The 19,530-nt window shown below is 36.4% G+C and overlaps 1 protein-coding gene and 1 non-coding gene across 11 annotated transcripts in view; one reads left to right on the forward strand and one right to left on the reverse strand.

The window, feature by feature from the left end:
• The window catches only part of PATJ (PATJ crumbs cell polarity complex component), a 418,144-nt gene that overhangs the window by 225,147 nt on the left and 173,467 nt on the right, over positions 1-19,530 (reverse strand). For all 10 annotated transcript variants that reach the window (XM_066269036.1, XM_066269031.1, XM_066269034.1 and 7 more), the window contains one exon: positions 16,809-16,908. In XM_066269036.1, the coding sequence (XP_066125133.1) occupies positions 16,809-16,908 (100 nt within the window). The remainder of the gene's footprint in view (positions 1-16,808; positions 16,909-19,530) is intronic.
• Positions 9,585-9,660, forward strand: TRNAT-AGU (transfer RNA threonine (anticodon AGU)). The gene has a single exon. It is a non-coding gene; the product is annotated as a tRNA-Thr (tRNA).

Genomic DNA, 19,530 nt, shown 5'->3' on the forward strand with positions numbered 1-19,530 from the left:
CTATTTTACAATCTAGAAAAAGCAGTCTTCTGTTTAATACTGATTCCTTAATGATATTCTGCTTTCATCTATAACATATGCTGAATGGTCAGTATTTTTAAATTAATCAGAATAACCTTGTTCTAAAGTAGATCATCTTCCCTTTTGATTACAGTGAAGGCACAAATAACAATAACAACATATGCCCAGGACAGTGGCTTCTCCATTACAATTCTAAAAGGAGAGGATACTGCATGAACATAATGTTAGGAATTTTGGCACTGAACCCACTAGTATATTCTTGACAGTCTGATAAACTACCCCACTTTTCAAAAAGAAAACATTACACGGATGATTCCAGCTACAAATACAGATGAATGGAATTTTTTAAAGGTTTGTTTCGAACATACAATTGCCTTGCACATGCATATGTACCCTCACTCTCCCACTTAAGACAAATGCCTTCACTTATTGTTCAGACCTTTAAAACAACATTCTGCCCCAACACTGAAACAGCTTAAGCTTGCATTCCGAAAGAACCAGATCACAGAGGCACAGATCGCTTACCTGGGAAACCCCCTTGGACCATCGCTGTACCAGTGCTCCCTTCAGGGTATCTGCATTCCTATTAAACAGTCAATGCTGGAAGCAGCTCAGATCCTCACCAGACTCTGTCCTCTCTCTTCTTTTGACCTTGGGCCTATCTTTTTTCCTCCCTTAGATTTTATTCTCTGTCAGAGCAAATTGTCAGTCTATTTCTATCATGAGAAGCAATCAACTAAGCTCGTTTTCAGACAGCTACCTCTCAAGCTAACAGTCACATCTGCCAGTGGGTAAAAGCTGCCTGGGAAAGTATGCTGGGAGAAGCAAATCCCCGGCTTCCAACATCTGACCCTCAGATGCTTCACGCTGCCGACTGTGGCACTCAGTTACCCTGCTAGCTCAGGATGATAGCTCTATTCCAGAGCAGGAGGCAAGGTAAACACAGCCATTTATTTTGTGGCCAGCTTCAATTAATATTTTAATGACCCACTTTTCCTGCTGAGGAATAGTCCAGTTCATCACATTAGCTGCATCTTTCTAATGCAGATAAAAGGAAACGGCAGTGTCCAAAGTGAGTGGAACCGTCAACAACTTACTCTCTCCTTATTGCTCATTCATTTTTACAACAAAGAAACTGGTGAACCACACGGAACATACAGGCATCCCCTAGCGAGATTCATTTGTGTCTCACTAACATTCTAAATGTGCAGTAAGAATTCTATCAAAGCTGTCAAGCCTTCATGTTAGCTTTTGGGGGGAAATTATGAAAGAAAAAAAAACTCAGAAGCTTCAGGAAAATCACTAAAGGAATAATTGAGGTTTCTTAAACTTCACCTAAAATGCCCTGCCCCCCACCAGCTGGTTATTGCAATTACTTCAGAATTACCTTCCGATCATTACTACAGTATCTTTTGACCTTTCTTTGTAAAATGTAGAATAATTAGTCATCTATCTGATCACTGATCATATATAAAAACATAAAAAACACTTGAACATAATTTAAATGCTGCTGAAAAGATCTTAAACAATACAATTTTTTTTTCTAGTTGCAATAAATACATCTCAATTACGTGAAGGACTGATGCTTGGGAAATTTTCAGAATAAAACTCATTAAAATAAAATGACCACCTGTCTCCAATGATAGGGCTAGAAAGAGAATTCTACTTATTTTACTTTATTATAAAGATTTTTTAAAAAAGGATAATTAGTTATAGGAAATGAGAAAAAGAATTTACATAAAATTTGAAACTTAGATGTTTACTTTTAACATTTCCCCTCCTATTACGCACTGTCAAAAACAACAAAAGGAAAGCAAATAAATTCATATATTTAGTAAAATGAACATGGAACTATTGCTAGAAGCCACTAATGAATGCTTATTTGAGGTGAACATTCTTCACATTCTTTATATCATAGTAATAATTGCTGTTGATTGTAGTGACATCTATTGGCAAGGCAGAGATCAACTAGAGTCCACAATGAAAAAATAAGTAATACTTTAAACTAAATATATTACTAGTTGCTCAATAAATCATCATCAAACATGAGTCTACTTCAAGTTAAAAACTAGCATGGGGCACAAAGAAGGCACTGAAAGGGACAGTCTCAAGGAACCTGACAACAAATGAGATCTAAATTCCAGTCCTGACCTGAACAATAATTTTGTGACTTTGGGCAAATTAATTGTTCTGGGTCTTAGAAGTTTTGACTATAAACTTTGACCAGATGAGCTTTAAGGTTCTCAAATCCCATCACCATGAAGAAAGACATTGATTAAAATACTTTTATTCTTTTTTTTTATTTTTTTTTACAGAGGCAGAGATAGACAGGGACAGACAGACAGGAACGGAGAGAGATGAGAAGCATCAATCATCAGTTTCTCGTTGCGCGTTGCGACTTCTTAGTTGTTCACTGATTGCTTTCTCACATGTGCCTTGACCGTGGGCCTTCAGTAGACGGAGTAATCCCCTGCTGGAGCCAGAGACCTTGTGTCCAAGCTGGTGAGCTCTATGCTCAAGCCAGAAGAGCCCGCGCTCAAGCTGGCGACCTCGGGGTCTTGAACCTGGGTCCTTCCGCATCCCAGTCCGACGCTCTATCCACTGCGCCACCACCTGGTCAGGCTAAAATACTTTTATTCTTTTCTTTAACATAATTTGCTATTTGATTGTCCTCCTTTAACATAGACCTTTTCACATGTTTTAGTTGCCGCTTACAAATGTGATTCTTTAATTTAAAATAATTAACTTTGAGATCATTTTAATAGTTTCATTTGGTATAACTATACAACATGAACTTAACTCATTGAAAGCATACAGTCCAATGGTTTTTAGTAAATTTATAGAGGTATGCAACTGTCACTATAATCCAGTTTTTTTTTGTTTTTTTTATTCATTTTAGAGAGGAGAGAGAGAGAGTCAGAGAGAAAGAGGAGAGAGAGACAGGGGGGAGGAGCTGGAAGCATCAACTCCCATATGTACCTTGACCAGGTAAGCCCAGGGTTTCGAACCGGCGACCTCAGCATTTCCAGGTCGATGCTTTATCCACTGCACCACCACAGGTCAGGCAATCCAGTTTTAAAATATTTTATCACCCTAACAATTTTCATCAACTCCAAAGGCAACCCAACCACTGTCCTGTTTTCTATTTGTACAAATTTGGTTTTTATAAACATTCTGTAAAACTGAGATTATACAGTATGTAGTTTTTTGCTTTATGCTTCCTTTACTTAGCATAATGAGCATGTGTCAGTATTTTGTGTCTTTTCACCACTGAACAGTATTCTACTGTATAGATATACAACATTTTATTTATCCATTCACCATTTGATGGACATTAAACTATTTCCAGTTTTGGACTATTATGAGAATGCTGCTGTGTACATTCATGTTGGAGTCTATATAGACATATGCTTTCATTTCTCTTGATAATGATATATAAGGTAGAAATTGCTGGGTTGTATGATAAACTTATGGTTAACTTTTTAAGAAACTCTCAAACTGTTTTCCAAAGTAAATGACTCATTTTACATTCCCACCAGCAGTGCATGAGACTTCTAGTTGTATGCTTGTCTTTTTTATTAACATTACTCTAGTGGATGCATAGTGGTTTTTAATTTGCATTTCCCTAATATTAATAATGTTGAACATTTTTATGTGCTTATTAGTCATTTGTATATTCTTTTGGTAAACTCTCATTTCAAGTTTTGTCCATTTTTAAAAATTGGGTTTGTTTTATTATTGAGATGCAAGATAGATGCTTTTTTTTCTTCCAAATAACCGTATTTTGCTATACAAAACTCAAGTGGATTAAAAAGAGTTGAAAGTAGAATTATTTTCTCAAATGTTTCTGCATGTTTTTTTCAATGAAAACATACTAAAATTCTGCAAAGTTAAGCTTTGGCCTAAGAATTTGACTGAAATCTGCTATTTGTCTTTGGCCTCTGGAAGGCCAAAGAACGGAATGACATTTGAACATCGTTCAGGTCCCTCAGAACCAAGGCAGGATAAATGATCCTGGAACAGCAGGAATTAACAATAAAAACAAAATGGTGTTGGGGGGTGAAGAGACAATACTGTGTACAGAGATGTGTTATAGAACTGGGTGCTTGGAACCCGTATAATTACATTAACCAGTGTCACCCAATAAATTCAAGAATAAAAACAACCTGTGTATTAATGGCAATTATTCAAACAAGGCTAACATTTCAATCTACTGTTACTAACTAGGTTAGAATTTCTCATGTAACTTGGAGTAAAAAATTTCTTTATGTGCTTGATATGATGAAGTTCCATCAGTTAACTGAAGCATAAATATAAAATACTACAAATGATTAAAGATGAGAATGAAAGCTGATTTTTTTGTATTGAAAATAAAAAAATTAAAGGTTAAATAGGAAAGTACATTGACAGTTAATGTGAATTTTAAGAGAATTAACTCTACATTATAACCTGTGTCAATCAACAGATACTCATAAATATTTAAATACTAGAAGGCAGAGACTGACTGGTGGTGGCACAGTGAATGGGGTGTCAACTTGGGATGCTGAGGTCCCAGGTTCAAAACCCCAAGGTCGCCAGCTTGAGTGCAGGGTTGCTGGCTTGAGCAAGGGGACACTGGCTCAACTTGAGCCTCCCAGTCAAGGCATGTATGAGAAGCTATCACTGAACAACTAAAGTGCCTCAACTCTGAGTTGAAGCTCATCTCTCTCCTTTCCTGTCTTTCTCTTCTTTCTAAAAACAAAATAAAACAAAACAAAAAAACTATAAGGCAGAATATCAGAGATTAAGTCATATCATAAACTTTGTAGGACTGTTTGGGAAATTCTATTTAGGCCATGAAATTCTCACATAAAACTCCTGTGTATTTGTTCTACATTGAAAGGAATGGAAAAAAACAAAAGACAATTGTCAAACCTACAACACTGAAATTCCATGAGAAGGAGAAATTACAAAATCATATACAAATATTTCTATGATAATTCCAACTTTAGTCCAAAGAAACTAAAGGATAGAAAAAGTATTAGATAAAAATAAAGTACTTGAGGAGAATACAGGGGAGGGGGGATGCATTCGGGGCAATACTAGAATCTATGTCAACACAATAAATTATAAATAAATAAAAATAAAATACAATGTATCAAAGTTTAAAAAAAAATAAAGTACTCCAAATTTTTTTCTATTCTAGTGATTGCCAGTTCAGAGTGAAAGTGTAATAGTATCACTGTTATCAGTGATGATCAAGAAGCAGTCTAGAGGTAGACAGAATTAATGTATTGTTACACGATAAAGTTAAATTCAAAAAATTGATTGCTGGCCCTGGACGGTGACTCAGTGGATAGATAGAACATCAGCCCACCATATAGACATCCTAGGTCCGATTCCCGGTCAGAGCACACAGAAGTGACCATCTGCTTCTCGCCCACTCCTTCTCCCCCTTCTCTCCCTCTTCCTCTCCTGCAGCCAGTGACTCAATTGATTTGAGCTCAACCCTGGACGCTGCAGATAGTTCTGATGGTCCAGTGTGTCAGCCTCAGATGCTAAAGATAGCTTGGTTGATATCAGCATCAGTGCCAGATGGCAACCACTGGGTGGATCCCTGTTGGGCACATGCAGAAATCTTGCTCACTATCTCCCTTCCTCTCACCTTAAAAATAAAATTGATTGATAAAATTTTTAAAAATTAAGTTATAATAAGTTTTGGATAACATTTTAATATATACTTACACCAGAATTTCATTCTGTAATGGCAATATTTGGTGAGTGAAAAAAATTTTGTCACTATTAATAATAACAGAGTAGTCACTAATGTTTTAAGAGTCCTTCGTATATGTCACTTTCTATATAAGCATGTTGTATTTCTTCTAGTCTATCATAACCAACCAGTGTAGGAAGCACCATTATACCCCATCTTACAAATGAGAGAACTGAAGGAAAAGAGATGCAGCTGGTTTCAGCTCAAATGGCTAGAAGTGCTTAGAGATAAAGTGACTTAAGATTATATTTTGTATTAATTACATATAATACATATCACTATAATTGCTACTAGTGAAAAATACTGCAATAAACATCTGTGTAAGGTATATATACATTTACATATACATATATTCACATGGACAATGAATTCCTTAGGTGCTATCACTGGAAATTGAATTATTCAGTCAAAAAATACACACATTTGAATTTTGTATACATACTGCCAAATGGATCTCCAGAAAAAAGGTACATGAATCCTACTAACAGTATACAAGCTCTTATTTTTCTACAACCTTTCCAACATTAGAAATATTAATTTTTAAAATCTTCACATAATAGGTCAAAAATATCTGATTTTTAAGTTAATTTACATTTCTCTTATTATTAGTGAGGCTGAACAGACTTATTGTACTTGTTACTCATATCTTTTTCTTTGGTTATATACTGTCTGATCTTTGCATGTTTTTTAATTGTTATACATACCCTTTTCTTCTGACTACAGATATATTTATGTATATGTATATACATAATGTTTTTAATTTTTATATAAACTTATAATTATTTTCCTTTATACTGTTGGTATAATAATATGAAAGGCCTTTATCTGTATCAAAATTATATTTTAATAATCTTACAGTACATGATTCTTTTGTTACTAAACTTATTTAATTAGTGCAGTTTTAAACAATGTTTTTAAAAACGAGCGCTACTGGTACTTTGGGCAGGACAATTTTTCATTGTATAGGACTGTCCTATACAATACAATGACATAGGCACCCCAACTAATAAATGACAGCAGAAACCCTCATCCATTTACACCAGGGGACAAGTGACAATATGCAGAGACATTTTTGGTTGTTACAACTGGCATGGGAAAGAGAGTGGTACTGGCATTCAGCAGGTAGACACTGGGGATACTATTAAACACCCTACAATGTAAAGGACAACCTTCACCCCCAAAGAATTATCTGGTAAAAATGGCAACAGGGAGAAGTTGAGTAAATCTGACTTAGACAATCCTAAACACTCACAACTTATTTCTAAAAGTTCCAGATTAAGTCTGAAAACCACCAGTCTAGAATATAGTCTGATACTGTCTAGCTTTTCATTTATAAATCAATTTTCAATTAAACTGTCATATTTTTTAAAAGCCTATATATGTGTAAGATTTGGATTCAAATTACCTTAAACTTATAGACTAAGTTAGAAATAATTAAAATCTATAATACACTTAGTACTCCAATCAGGAAAATAATATATCACTATTACCTCCAAAAATCTTCTTAATTAAAGTTCCATAGTTTTCTTCAAAAAAGAAACTGTAGATGTTGTCAACCTGTGACCATGAAATTTTTTAAAAGATTTTTAAAATTTGGCCCTGGCTAGTGGCTCAATGGATAGAGCATCAGCCTGGTACATGGGCAACATAGGTTCAATTCCCAGTTAGGGCACACAGGAGAAGCAATCATCTGCTTCTCCCTTCTTCCCTCTCCTCCTTCTCTCCTTCCCCTCCCATAATGGCTCAATTGGTTTGAGCATGGCTCCAGGCACTGAGGATAGTTCAGCTGGAGCATCATCAGCCTCAGGCACTAAAAATAGCTTGGTACTCAAGCATTGACACTAAATGAGGTGGCCAGGTGGATCGTGGTTGGGGTGCATAAGGGAATCTGCCTTACTACCTCCCCTTCTTTCATCTAAAAAAAATTTTTTTTAATTTATTGATTGATTTTAGAGAGAGGAAAGAGAGAGAAAGGGGGTAGGAAAGGAAAGAGCAGGAAGCATCAATCTGTAGTAGTTGCTTCTCTCAGGTGCCTTGACCGGGAAAGCCTAGGTTTTTGAACCTACAATCTCAGCATTCCAGGTTGATGCCTCATCCACTGCACCACCACAGATCAAACAGTCCATGAATTCTTTTTTTTTTTTTTTTTTTTTGTATTTTTCTTAAGTTGGAAATGGAGAGGCAGACAGACTCCCGCATGCGCCTGACCGGGATCCACCCGGCATGCCCACCAGGGGGCGATGCTCTGCCCATCTGGGGCGTTGCTCTGTTGCTACCAGAGCCATTCTAGCACCTGAGGCAGAGGCCACAGAGCCATCCTCAGCGCCTGGGCCAACTTTGCTCCAATGGAGCCTTGGCTGCAGGAGGGGAAGAGAGAGACAGAGAGGAAGGAGAGGGGTAGGGGTGGAGAAGCAGATGGGCACTTCTCCTGTGTGCCCTGGCTGGGAATCGAACCCAGGACTCCTGCACGCCAGGCCAACGCTCTACCACTGAGTCAACCGGCCAGGGCCATACAGCCCATGAATTCTTAAACGAGCTTCAAGATTTCCACAAATAGGCAAAATGATGCCTATTTAAAATGGTGTGTGTGTGTGTGTGTGTGTGTGTGTGAATCCATGTACATGGGTGACAATGGTTCCATGTATCTGCATACATTTTTCTGGGGAATGGGTTTATAGCTTTCATCACATTGTCAAAGAGTGAATGACTTACACAATTATGGATCATTACCAAGAGTTTTACATTTTTAAATATATCATTCCTTGATATTTTCTTGCTCTTGTTATCGCTATTAGGCAATTTTTATTATATTTCTTAAGTAGATAATACTGACTAGAAAATTGTTTACTTTGTGTAATTCATACATAGCTTTACTAATTGTTGACAAAGGTTTTTAATTTTTGACATTGACAACTGCATCATTTGTGAATTATCAGGTCCTCCCAGATGTAATGGTGGTGGCCAGCAATTGGGTTTTTTTATAGGTTGCAACCCATTGGTTGGTCAAGAAATAGATTTGCACTTAGTAAAGTATATAATTGTCTAACTGCTATGCTATACACCTGAAACTAAAACAAAATAATATTAAATGTAAACTGTAATTGAAAAAAAATAACATACATTAGGGTTAGTGTTAAGGTTAGGGTTAAGATAATGGCTAGGTTTTGGGTTATATTTAGGGTTAGTGTTATTTATAGCATTAGGTTTTTAGTTAGAGTAGGGTTAGAATTACGTTAGATTTAGGGTTAGTGTTGGAGTTGAGTTTATAATTAGGGTTAGGGTTTGTGATATATTTGAGGATAGGGTTTGGGTATCAATTCTGGTTAGGGTTAGAATCAGGGCTAGGCCTAGGACTAGGGTTATGGTTAGTTTTAGAAAAAAGTTGCAAGTAGAGTTTTATAATGAAATAAAATAGAAAAAAATAAAGTTCATACGTTATCAAGGCAAGCAATAGTTCATGAAACTTTTAATTATAGGTGCATGTGTGTGTGCACATATCTATACTTGGTTGTTAAGTAAAATGTATGTTACTGTGGGTCACAGTCTCAAAAAATATTTGATCTATATGATGACTATTTAAACCAGCTCTTTGTATGTCTGGTCTCTTCTTGTCATTTGGGTCTTATCTCAACCTTTTTTACTCATTCCAGTTAATATTTCCTCCTCCAAGACTTTTTAAAATCATAGTACCTTGTTTATTTATTTATATAATTTATCAATATTTAAACCAGGGGTCCCCAAATTTTTTACACAGGGGGCCAGATCACTGTCCCTCAGACCGTTGGAGGGCTGGACTATAAAAAAAACTATGGCCCTGGCCGGTTGGCTCAGCGGTAGAGCGTCGGCCTAGTGTGCGGAGGACCCGGGTTCGATTCCCGGCCAGGGCACACAGGAGAAGCGCCCATTTGCTTCTCCACCCCTCCGCCGCGCTTTCCTCTCTGTCTCTCTCTTCCCCTCCCGCAGCCAAGGCTCCATTGGAGCAAAGATGGCCCGGGCGCTGGGCATGGCTCTGTGGCCTCTGCCTCAGGCGCTAGAGTGGCTCTGGTCGCAACATGGCGACGCCCAGGATGGGCAGAGCATCGCCCCCTGGTGGGCAGAGTGTCCGCCCCTGGTGGGCGTGCCGGGTGGATCCCGGTCGGGCACATGCGGGAGTCTGTCTGACTGTCTCTCCCTGTTTCCAGCTTCAGAAAAATGAAAAAAAAAAAAAAAGTATGAACAAATCCTTATGCACACTGCACATATCTTATTTTAAAGTAAAAAAAAACAAAACAGGAACAAATACAATATTTAAAATAAAGAACAAGTAAATTTAAATCAACAAACTGACCAGTATTTCAATGGGAACTATCGGCCTGCTTTTGGCTAATGAGATGGTCAATGTCCGGTTCCATATTTGTCACTGCTAGCCGTAACAAGTGATAAGACGTGCTCTGGAGCCATGACGCGTGCGTCCTACATCACCAGTAGTACTGTACGTGAGCAACGCCGCACTTTGCAGAGCACCACATACAGTAATCCACATCCTGTGCTCCTCTCACTGACCACCAATGAAAGAGGTGCCCCTTCCGGAAGTGCAGCAAAGGGACGCATGTGGCCAGCAGGCTGTAGTTTGGGGACCCCTATTTAAACTATGCTATTGTGTATAATCTTTCTCCTCCACTGAAGTATAAGCTAATGAGAGGCTAGCTCTTGTTCCCTGCTTTGTTCTTAACACTTAGAACAGTAACTGGCCACCTATAATATCCACTCAATAAACGTTTCTTGGCAGGGTTAACGTTATAGTTAAGTAGTTTGCTGAAGCTCATCTAAGTTAGATTTTAAATAAACATTAAAGTGGTGTGTAGCTCATGTGTTTTTTCATTTTGTTGATGGTTTCCTTTGTTGTGTAAAACATTTTTAGTTTGATGTAGCCCCATTTGTTTATTTTTTCTTTTGTTTCCCGTGTCTAAGGTGATATATCATTAAAAATATTGTTAAGAGAAATGTCCAAAATTTTATTACCTTTGATTTCTTCTAGGATTTTTATGGTTTCGAGTCTAACCTTTAAGACTGAAATCCACTTAGGTGTAAGAAGGTGGTCTTTTTTCATTTTTTCCCATGTATTTGTCCAATTTTCCAACATTATTTATTGAATAGAATATCTTTACCCCATTGTATGTTTTTGCTTCCTTTGTCACATATTAATTGACCATAAAAGTATAGATTGATTTCTGAGCTCTCTATTATGTTCCATTGATTTCTATGTCTATTTTTATGCCAGTACCATGCTGTTTTGATTGCTATGGCCTTGTAGTATAGTTTGATGTCAGGTAGCATGTTACCTCCAACTTTGTTCTTCTTTCCAAAGATTGCTATGGCTATTTGGGGTCTTTTGTGGTTGTATATAAATTTTTAAAATATTTGTTCTAGTTCTGTGAAATATATCATTGGTGTCTTGATAGGAATTGCATTGAATTTATAGATTGCTATAGGTAAAATGGACTAAAGTTTTAATGATGTTAATCCTTTCTATCCGTGAACACAGTACATGCTTCCACTTATTTGTATCTTCTTCAATTTCCTTTTTCAGTGTCTTAAAATTTTCTGAGTACAGGTCTTTTAAACCTGGTTAAATTTATAACGAGTTAATCATTTTTTTGAAGCAATTGTGAATGGGACTGTTTTCTTAATTTCTCTTTCAGATAGTTCATTATTGGTGCATAAAAATGCCACTGATTTTGCCCTGATCAGGTGGCTCAGTGGATAGAACGTAGGTCCAGCATGTGGCTGTCTGGGTCTGATTCCTAGTCAAGGCACACAGGAGAAATTACCCTCTACTTCTCTTCCCCACCCTCTCCCCATCTCTCCCTCTTCCTCTCCCACAGCCAGGGGTTTGATTGGTTCAAGTGTCAGCCCTGTGTGCTGAGGATAATTTGGTTGATTTGAGCATCAGCCTTAGATGCGGGTTGCTGGGTGGATCTTGGTCAGGATCCTGGTCAGTCTGTCTCACTATATCCCCTCCTCGCATTTAGGAAAAAAAATGCAACTGATTTCTGGATATTTATTTTGTATCCTGCTACTTTACTGAATTTATTTATTCTAGTGGTTTTTTGGTGGAATCTCTAGGATTCTCTCTATACAGCCTCATGTCATCTGCAAATAATGACAGTTTTACTTATTCCTTTCCAATTTGGATGCCTTTATTTCTTCTTCTTGCCTGATTGCTGTGGCTATGATTCCAGTACTATGTTGAAAAAGAGTGGCAAAAGCAGATATCCCTGTCTTGTTTCCAATCTTAAGGAAAATGCTTGTAGTTTTTATATATTAAATATGACATTGCCTGTGGGTGTGTCATATATGACCTTTATTACATTGAGGTATGGGTCCTCTATTCCCACTTTGCTGAGAGTTTTTATCATAAATGGGTGCTGGACATTATCAAATGCTTTTTCTGCATCTATTAATATAATCATGTGGTTTCCATCCTTCCTTTTGTCTATGTGGTGTGTTACATATATTGATTTGTGGATATTGTGCCAACCTTGCATCCCTGGAATAAATTCTACTTGATCATGATGTATGATTTTTCTAATGTATTGCTGGATCCAGTTTGATAATACCTTGTTGATGATTTTAACATCTATGTTCATCAGGGATATTGGCCTATAATTTTCTTCCTTCGTAGTGTCTTTACCTGGTTTTGAAATTAGGAAAATGCTGGCCTCATAAAATGAGCTTGGTAGTTTCCCTTCTTAAATTTTTTGGAATAGTTTGAAAAGGACAGGTATTTGAATATTTGGTAAAATTCACCTGTGAAGCCATCCAGTCTTGGACCTTTGTTTGTTGGAAGTTTTTTTTATTACTGCTTCAATTTCACTAGTTGTAATTTGTCTATTCAGATTTTCTCATTCTTTCTGATTCAGTTTTGAGAGATTGTAAGTTTGTAGGAATTGATTCATTTCATCCAATTTGTCCAATTTTTTTGGCATATAGTTAGTTGTTCATAATACTTTCTTACAATGTTTTGTATTTTTTTGGTGTCAATTGTTACTTCTCTTTCATTTCTGATTTTATTTATTTGGGCCCTCTCACACTTCTTTTTCTTGATGAGTCTGGTTAAAAGTTTGTCAATCTTGTTTATCTTTTCTTAGTTTTATTACCTTTTGTATATATATATTTTTTAGATTCTATTTTCTTTATTTCTGCTCTGATTTATACTATCTACTCCACTTTGGGTTGTGCCCTCTTTCAAGTTCCTTTAAGTGTAAAGTTAGATTGTTAATTTGGATTATTTCTTGTTTCCTGAGATAGGCTTGTAATGCTCTGTATTCTCTCTTTGGACTGCTTCTACTGTGTCCCATAAATTTTGGGTTGTTGTGTTCTCATTTTCGTTTGTTTCCAGGTAACTTTTAATTTCATCCTTGATCTCACTGTTAACCTGTTCATTGTTTAGTAACATGTTTAGCCTCCATGTTTGTGTATTTTTCAGTTTCTTTCTTGTTATTGATTTCTAGTTTCATACCATCATGGTCAGAGAAGATGCTTGATATGATATCAAACTTCTCAAATTTACTGAGACTTGTTTTGTGTTCTAACATGTGATCTTATCATAGAAAATGTTTCATGTATACATGGAAAAAAAGTATATTCTGCTACTTTGGAGAAAAGTGCTCTGAAAGTATTAGTTAAATCCATCTGATCTAGTCTGACCAGGTGGTGGCACAATGGATAGAGTGTCGGACTGGGACACAGAAAACCCAGGTTCAAAAACCTGAGGTCACCACCTTGAGTGCAGAGTTGCTGGCTTGAGCGTGGGATCATAGACATGACCCCGTGGTTGCTGGCTTGAAGTCCAGGGTCACTGGCTTGAGCCCAAGGTCGCTGGCTTGAGCAAGGGGTCACTCATTCTGCTGTAACCCTCCCAGTCAAGGCACATATGAGAAAGCAATCACTGAACAACTAAGGAGCAGGTAAATGTCAGACTGCTCATGGCTGGCCCTGGGCAACAGGTTTAGAGCTTCAAAGTGGTCCATACTTTGTGACCACCTCAGATGGGTCTAGGTGTACATGGGTAGGTGCAAGTTGTGCACCCAGGCTGGCTTTTTCCATCACTGAGCCTGGGAACAGGTCAGAAAAAGGTCCAAGGTATTCCAAGATCTTTTTCACCTGCTAGCTGCCTGTTAGACTCAGTCACTAAAGGAGTCTCTGGCAGTACTTGTGTACATGAGTTTGGTTCTCAGTGAGTCACCAAGTAAGGGAGCATGGTATTCACTAGATTGTTACCAGTTCAAATTCATTGCCAGTGCTGAGTCTGAGGCCACTCAGCAAAAGTCTCAGCATATACCAACTCTAGCTGCCACTCCCCAGGAGCATGAAGACCTCTGTGGTGGGGAAGGATCTCAACAAGTCATCAGGGTGAGGCCAACAGAGTCATCAGGCCCCCCAAAACAAGATTTGCCATGTGAAGGGAGGGCTCTGCACTAATCGGGCATGTGAGGGAAAGCTGGCCTCTGTCCTAGAGCCATGTACTCAGTCTGCCCAGATTCTGCCAGGGAGCCGAAGCTTAGCAGGGCAGGACCTCTGGGAGTCTGTGGAACTAGTGGGTCTCCCATGAGCCTAAATCAGTGTCCTTCCTGAGCCCCACTAATGTTGTGAATGTGTCTGTGGACATTTGGGGTGGGTGCTGTGCTCTGCCTATTTTATGGCATCAAAGTACTACTGACTAGATAACCTCCAATCTCTTTCTACCTATTTCTGCCACAGTAATGGGTTTTAAGTAATGGGAAGTGTAGATTATAGACAGGCTCTGGAGGCAAAATATCTGGGTTTAAACTTCACTTGCACTATTTATTAGCTGTGTTTAGTTTAGACATATTCCTTAATTTCTCTAAGCTTCAGTTTCTTTATTTGTATAATTAGAGACCTCACAAAGTTAGTATGTTGACAGACCTAATAACATATGTGAAAGTTTTGCACATGGAAACCAGAGTGTTTAATAGTTATCACAATCCCTATACTAACCTCTTTAAATGTTTTTTTTTCCTCTAATTCTCACAATAATTCTATGAGGCAAGTTATAATAAGACACCCCCCTTCATCCCTTATGGATAAGAAAGTGTGATCCAGGAAGAGGTTAGGTAACTTGTCCATGATGTCACAACTAAGTAGTAGTAGCTCTAGGATTAGAACGTAGTTTCAGTCACGTGCCCAAATCAGGTTCCCTAACATCTATGCCAGGGATAGTCAACCTTTTTATACCTACCACCCACTTTTGTATCTCCGTTAGTAGTAAAATTTTCTAACTGCCCCACCAGTTCCACAGTAATGGTGATTTATAAAGTAGGGAAGTAACTTTACTTTATAAAATTTATAAAGCAGAGCTACAGCAAGTTAAAGCATATAATAATAATTACTGACCAAGTACTTTATGTCAAATTTTCTCTAAGTTTGGCAGAATAAATTTTTATAAAACAACTTACTATAGTTAAATCTATCTATTTATTTAGACTTTGGTTGCTCCGCTACCGCCCACCATGAAAGCTGGAACGCCCACTAGTGGCTGGTAGGGACCAGGTTGACTACCACTGCTCTATGCAAATATGGGCATTCAGGCATCCCAGAAATCAGGAATAATCAACAAACAATCTGCACTCTGCCGCAGTTGTCCTAATATCTATATACAAACAAGGGATTGTATTACATATGTGCACACACATATCAATTGTATCCATCACATGAACTTCTCCAAAAGAGGCTCAAAACCAAGGCATTTATCATAATTTGTTCCCATGCTTTTGTATCCTCCTTTCCAGGCCAGTGAGCCCACTGAGAAAAATGGAGTTATGCTATTCATTTCATAGAAGGCTCACTTAATTAACACTGTTAGTAAATAGCAGTTGGCTTTCAACAAAGATTTGTTGAGTAAAGAAAATAATGCATGAAAAATGGCTCTGTAAAATTGTAGAGTACAAACCAAACTTTTATAAAGTAACTAAATTATTGTAAAATTATATTTGTTTTAAAACACTTATTATTATAGTTAAAAGATATAAAGTTATAAAGCCAACTTAATAGTAATTGTTACCAATAATGACAGCTATAATACTTGTTGAAGATTCACTAGATAGCTGGCTAAAGATTTTATTATCTTATTTTAATGCTTATCTCAACCCTGTGATGTAAGTCCCATTATTTTCATAGAAGAAGGTGTGCTTAAAAATCACACACTAGACCTGCAATTCTTTCAATTTCTATATCAAATTCCTTTCTGTATATAAAATATATATATATTTTACAAACCAAAAAAATCACCTATTTAAACATATAATCCTATAAGTTTTAGTATATTCACAAATTGTGGAATCATCATCATAATCTAATTTTAGAACATTTTCATCACCCCCCAAAATAAACTCCATATAAAATAGCAATTAGATCTAACTACATAAACTTCACATGTATAAAAGAAATGTAAATTCTTTTAAATAAAGACTCTAATAAATATATGTATGGATATGTATTTAAAATATACAGATGTAATATATATATATACAGATGTAATATATATTTTAAATATATGGATGTAATTTGATACAGCTAATGCAAAAGGAAACCATAAAAGGAATTCTAAAGGAGACAATACGACTTGGTAGGCTTTCTGTAATTGTGTATTAGCAACATCACTATCCATTTGAGGAGGGTAAGTAATCAAGAACTGACATCCAAGTCTAGCTATTGTGGGTCAGATGTAATTTCAAGGACCTAGTATTTTTGTATTTACAACCAAATAGAAAGACCAGGGATTGAATATGGGTAAAATAGTGTACAACCCAGTTGTCTTTGATATTCACTCTAATATTGTATTAGTGTCAAAGAGAAAAAGCTTAGGAAAATAAAGTCACAAAAGTTAAGAAGAATGTAAATTTTCTCTTTCAGCATGATACATTCATGCACATTTTCCAAGAACCCACAGCATAGCATCTGGAGACTTACAATAACCATTAAAGCACAATTTAAAAAATTCTGCACCTACTTTAAATAATATAAAGGAACCTACTGTTGGTAAATGCATGATCTTCTTCATTTTCATCACTGTCATCAGACGGAGCTTTATAAGGAGGTGGCAGTTTCATTGGAGGAGGAGCAGTTCCTAGCCTCTGAAGACACAAAATTGGAGAGAAGAGTAAATTACCTTTGCACAGTCTTCTTCTTCAAGGACAAACAGGATAAAAAAATCATCTGTATCCAACATCAGTTATGTCACAAGGATTATAAAACAAATAAAACTTGCTTTCTTCTGTTTATGGTATTATGTAAAAGTGACTCTGTGATGTAAACACACCAACACAGAAAACAGAAATTCAAAAGTACAGTTCGTAAGACTGTATACCTACCCAGAAGAATGCATGCCTTTCTCCAGTAATTTTATGTCTTTTCGTTACACTGTCAAAGCTTAATTTTCTTCGTTACTAAACCAAGTAATTCAAATAAAAGACATTTCAAAATTACGTCTAAATATAAGAACTACAATTATTTAAATTTTTTATTCAATTTTATCTTAAAAACACACTCAAATGAAATACTAAGATTTTTCTAACTGAAAAGGTATTCATTTATAATTTATATAGTCAACATACATTTCAAAGTTTTAAAAAATAAATCTTTATAGTACATTTTTTTTGTCTTTGTAAGTATTCTTTAAATTTATATGCCAAATGGTACAATACATCAATATTTGGCTCAAACACATAATTAAAGCAGAACAAAACTCTATGATCAGGTTACCTTCACAGAATGTAGATATTTTCTTGTATGCCAGGAGAAATAAAACATATCAAACTTTGCAGAGAGATCTAAGTTGCTAAAGAGTAGGAGCAGACAGACCCAACACTCCACAAATTCCAAAACAATTGGATTAAGATTTGTTTTGCAACGAATTTAAAAGTACATTCAATTATGATTTATATGACAAAACCACTAATGGCAGGATACACTTCAGTAAATGGACAATGACTAGGCCATTACAGAAACCAGGCATGAAGTAAGTTCCTCCAAAACAGAGAACACTGTTTGGGATCCATAATGGAAAACATATACCCGAATTTACTTAAATAGTGTTTAACCAAAGCAGTACTTCACATATATGCAGAAAATGCAAAAATTGATAAAATTCAAGAATGATGAAGGAAGAGAAGATGCCAAATACGAGATGCTTATTAAGCAACGAAAGAATACAGAAATTTAATCAGTGTTCTCTTTAATCTGTGCTTGAAAAAAAATTAAGAGTTAAGTGAACAGTAAAAAAAGCAAATGAATTCTTTTCAGTAAAACCTTTAGCTCAGAACCAAATCATTCTAGGTTATAGACAGTATTCAGAACAAAGACAACCAGCTTTTAAAATAATATTAAGAGATATAAATTCTTTAATAGCACTTTTTTATATTTAAGAGCAAAATGTTTACACAACTGACTTATTTAATTATTTCTACCAATACTCTCAAGAATATAGTATCTGAATGTCTTGGTCTCCCTCTAGTATGAATGTGCACTGCTGGGTACTGGGGCATCCTCCTATGCACAAGAGAGAAGGATGCAGGGAGAGTCAGGCTCTTCCTGTAGCAATGAAGGTTGCAGCTAGGATACACAAATATGCCAGGTGACGAGAACCTCCATGTGGGCAACAGTGTGGCATCCGCAGCTCCAAGAACAGTGTGTGGTACCAAGTAGGCCTTCCTTAAATCAGTAAATAACTGGTTGTCACTCATGCTCTTTAGGTTCCCTGACAATACTGACTTTTAGAAAAATGATGATTATGCAAATAGTTCTTGTCCTACAGCATTGCATATTAATTTTGTCTGGTAGAGATGCAAATTCCTTTAGTCCTGTAAAAGGAATAACACCAAATGTTGCAGTTTTATTGCCCTGTAAGACATGAACCAGTTTTATATCTAATTTTGAATCTTACTTAAGCAGTCTCTCTTTCAGCAACTATTAATACTTCATTCTCTCCAATTCTCTGAGCTAGGCTAACCATTGTGTTAAATTCCTTGTTAACGACTTAAATAAATACCTGGCATCTGGACATTTTGTATAATTTTATAGGGCATGTTATTTTTTTCTTAAATTATACTTTGTCCGTTTTAGAGGTCCCACTGCGATACTCAGGTAGACTCATCTTCCAGACCAATTAAATAGTGATGCTTGAGATACGCAATTCATGAGCTATTTTAATCCAATATACATTCATTTCTTAGCTCGCACAGTAAATCCCTAGTGGCAACAAAACTGTTTTTTCCTGTTTCTCCATTTTCAAATGTCCAATTCTATGTTTTATTACTGAAAGCACTCTATGTATATAAAACTGAGAAAACCCCTTTCCTCTCACTGTGAGTGTATAATATTTTCCTACCTTCACATACTAAACTACCTTATTAATAAATTAAATGTAAGTCTCCTAAAGAATCTTTTTCTGGTTGGTGTACAGAGACTAATAAGCATTATTTAAATCTAATATTCCCAGAGTTTTCCAGAAAACAGTGAAACTAAACTTACATTATTTTAGATATTTTATCTAGTCTTTGGTCAATCAATGAGTATGTATAGTGTGCCTGTTAGGTGTCAGGCAATGTTCTGGGCAATGGGGATTACGGAGATGAAAGTGACCCTGCCTCATGGAGCTGATATTCCAGCCCCATTCAGACGCTATGTCTTGTGAGTCTTCATGTCTTGTCCCAAATTGCTTTAAAGCAGCAGTCTCTGAAATCTGTATTGTTTGCTTT

This window comes from Saccopteryx bilineata, chromosome 3, assembly GCF_036850765.1.
Source record: "Saccopteryx bilineata isolate mSacBil1 chromosome 3, mSacBil1_pri_phased_curated, whole genome shotgun sequence".
Classification (NCBI taxonomy): Eukaryota; Metazoa; Chordata; class Mammalia; order Chiroptera; family Emballonuridae; genus Saccopteryx; species Saccopteryx bilineata.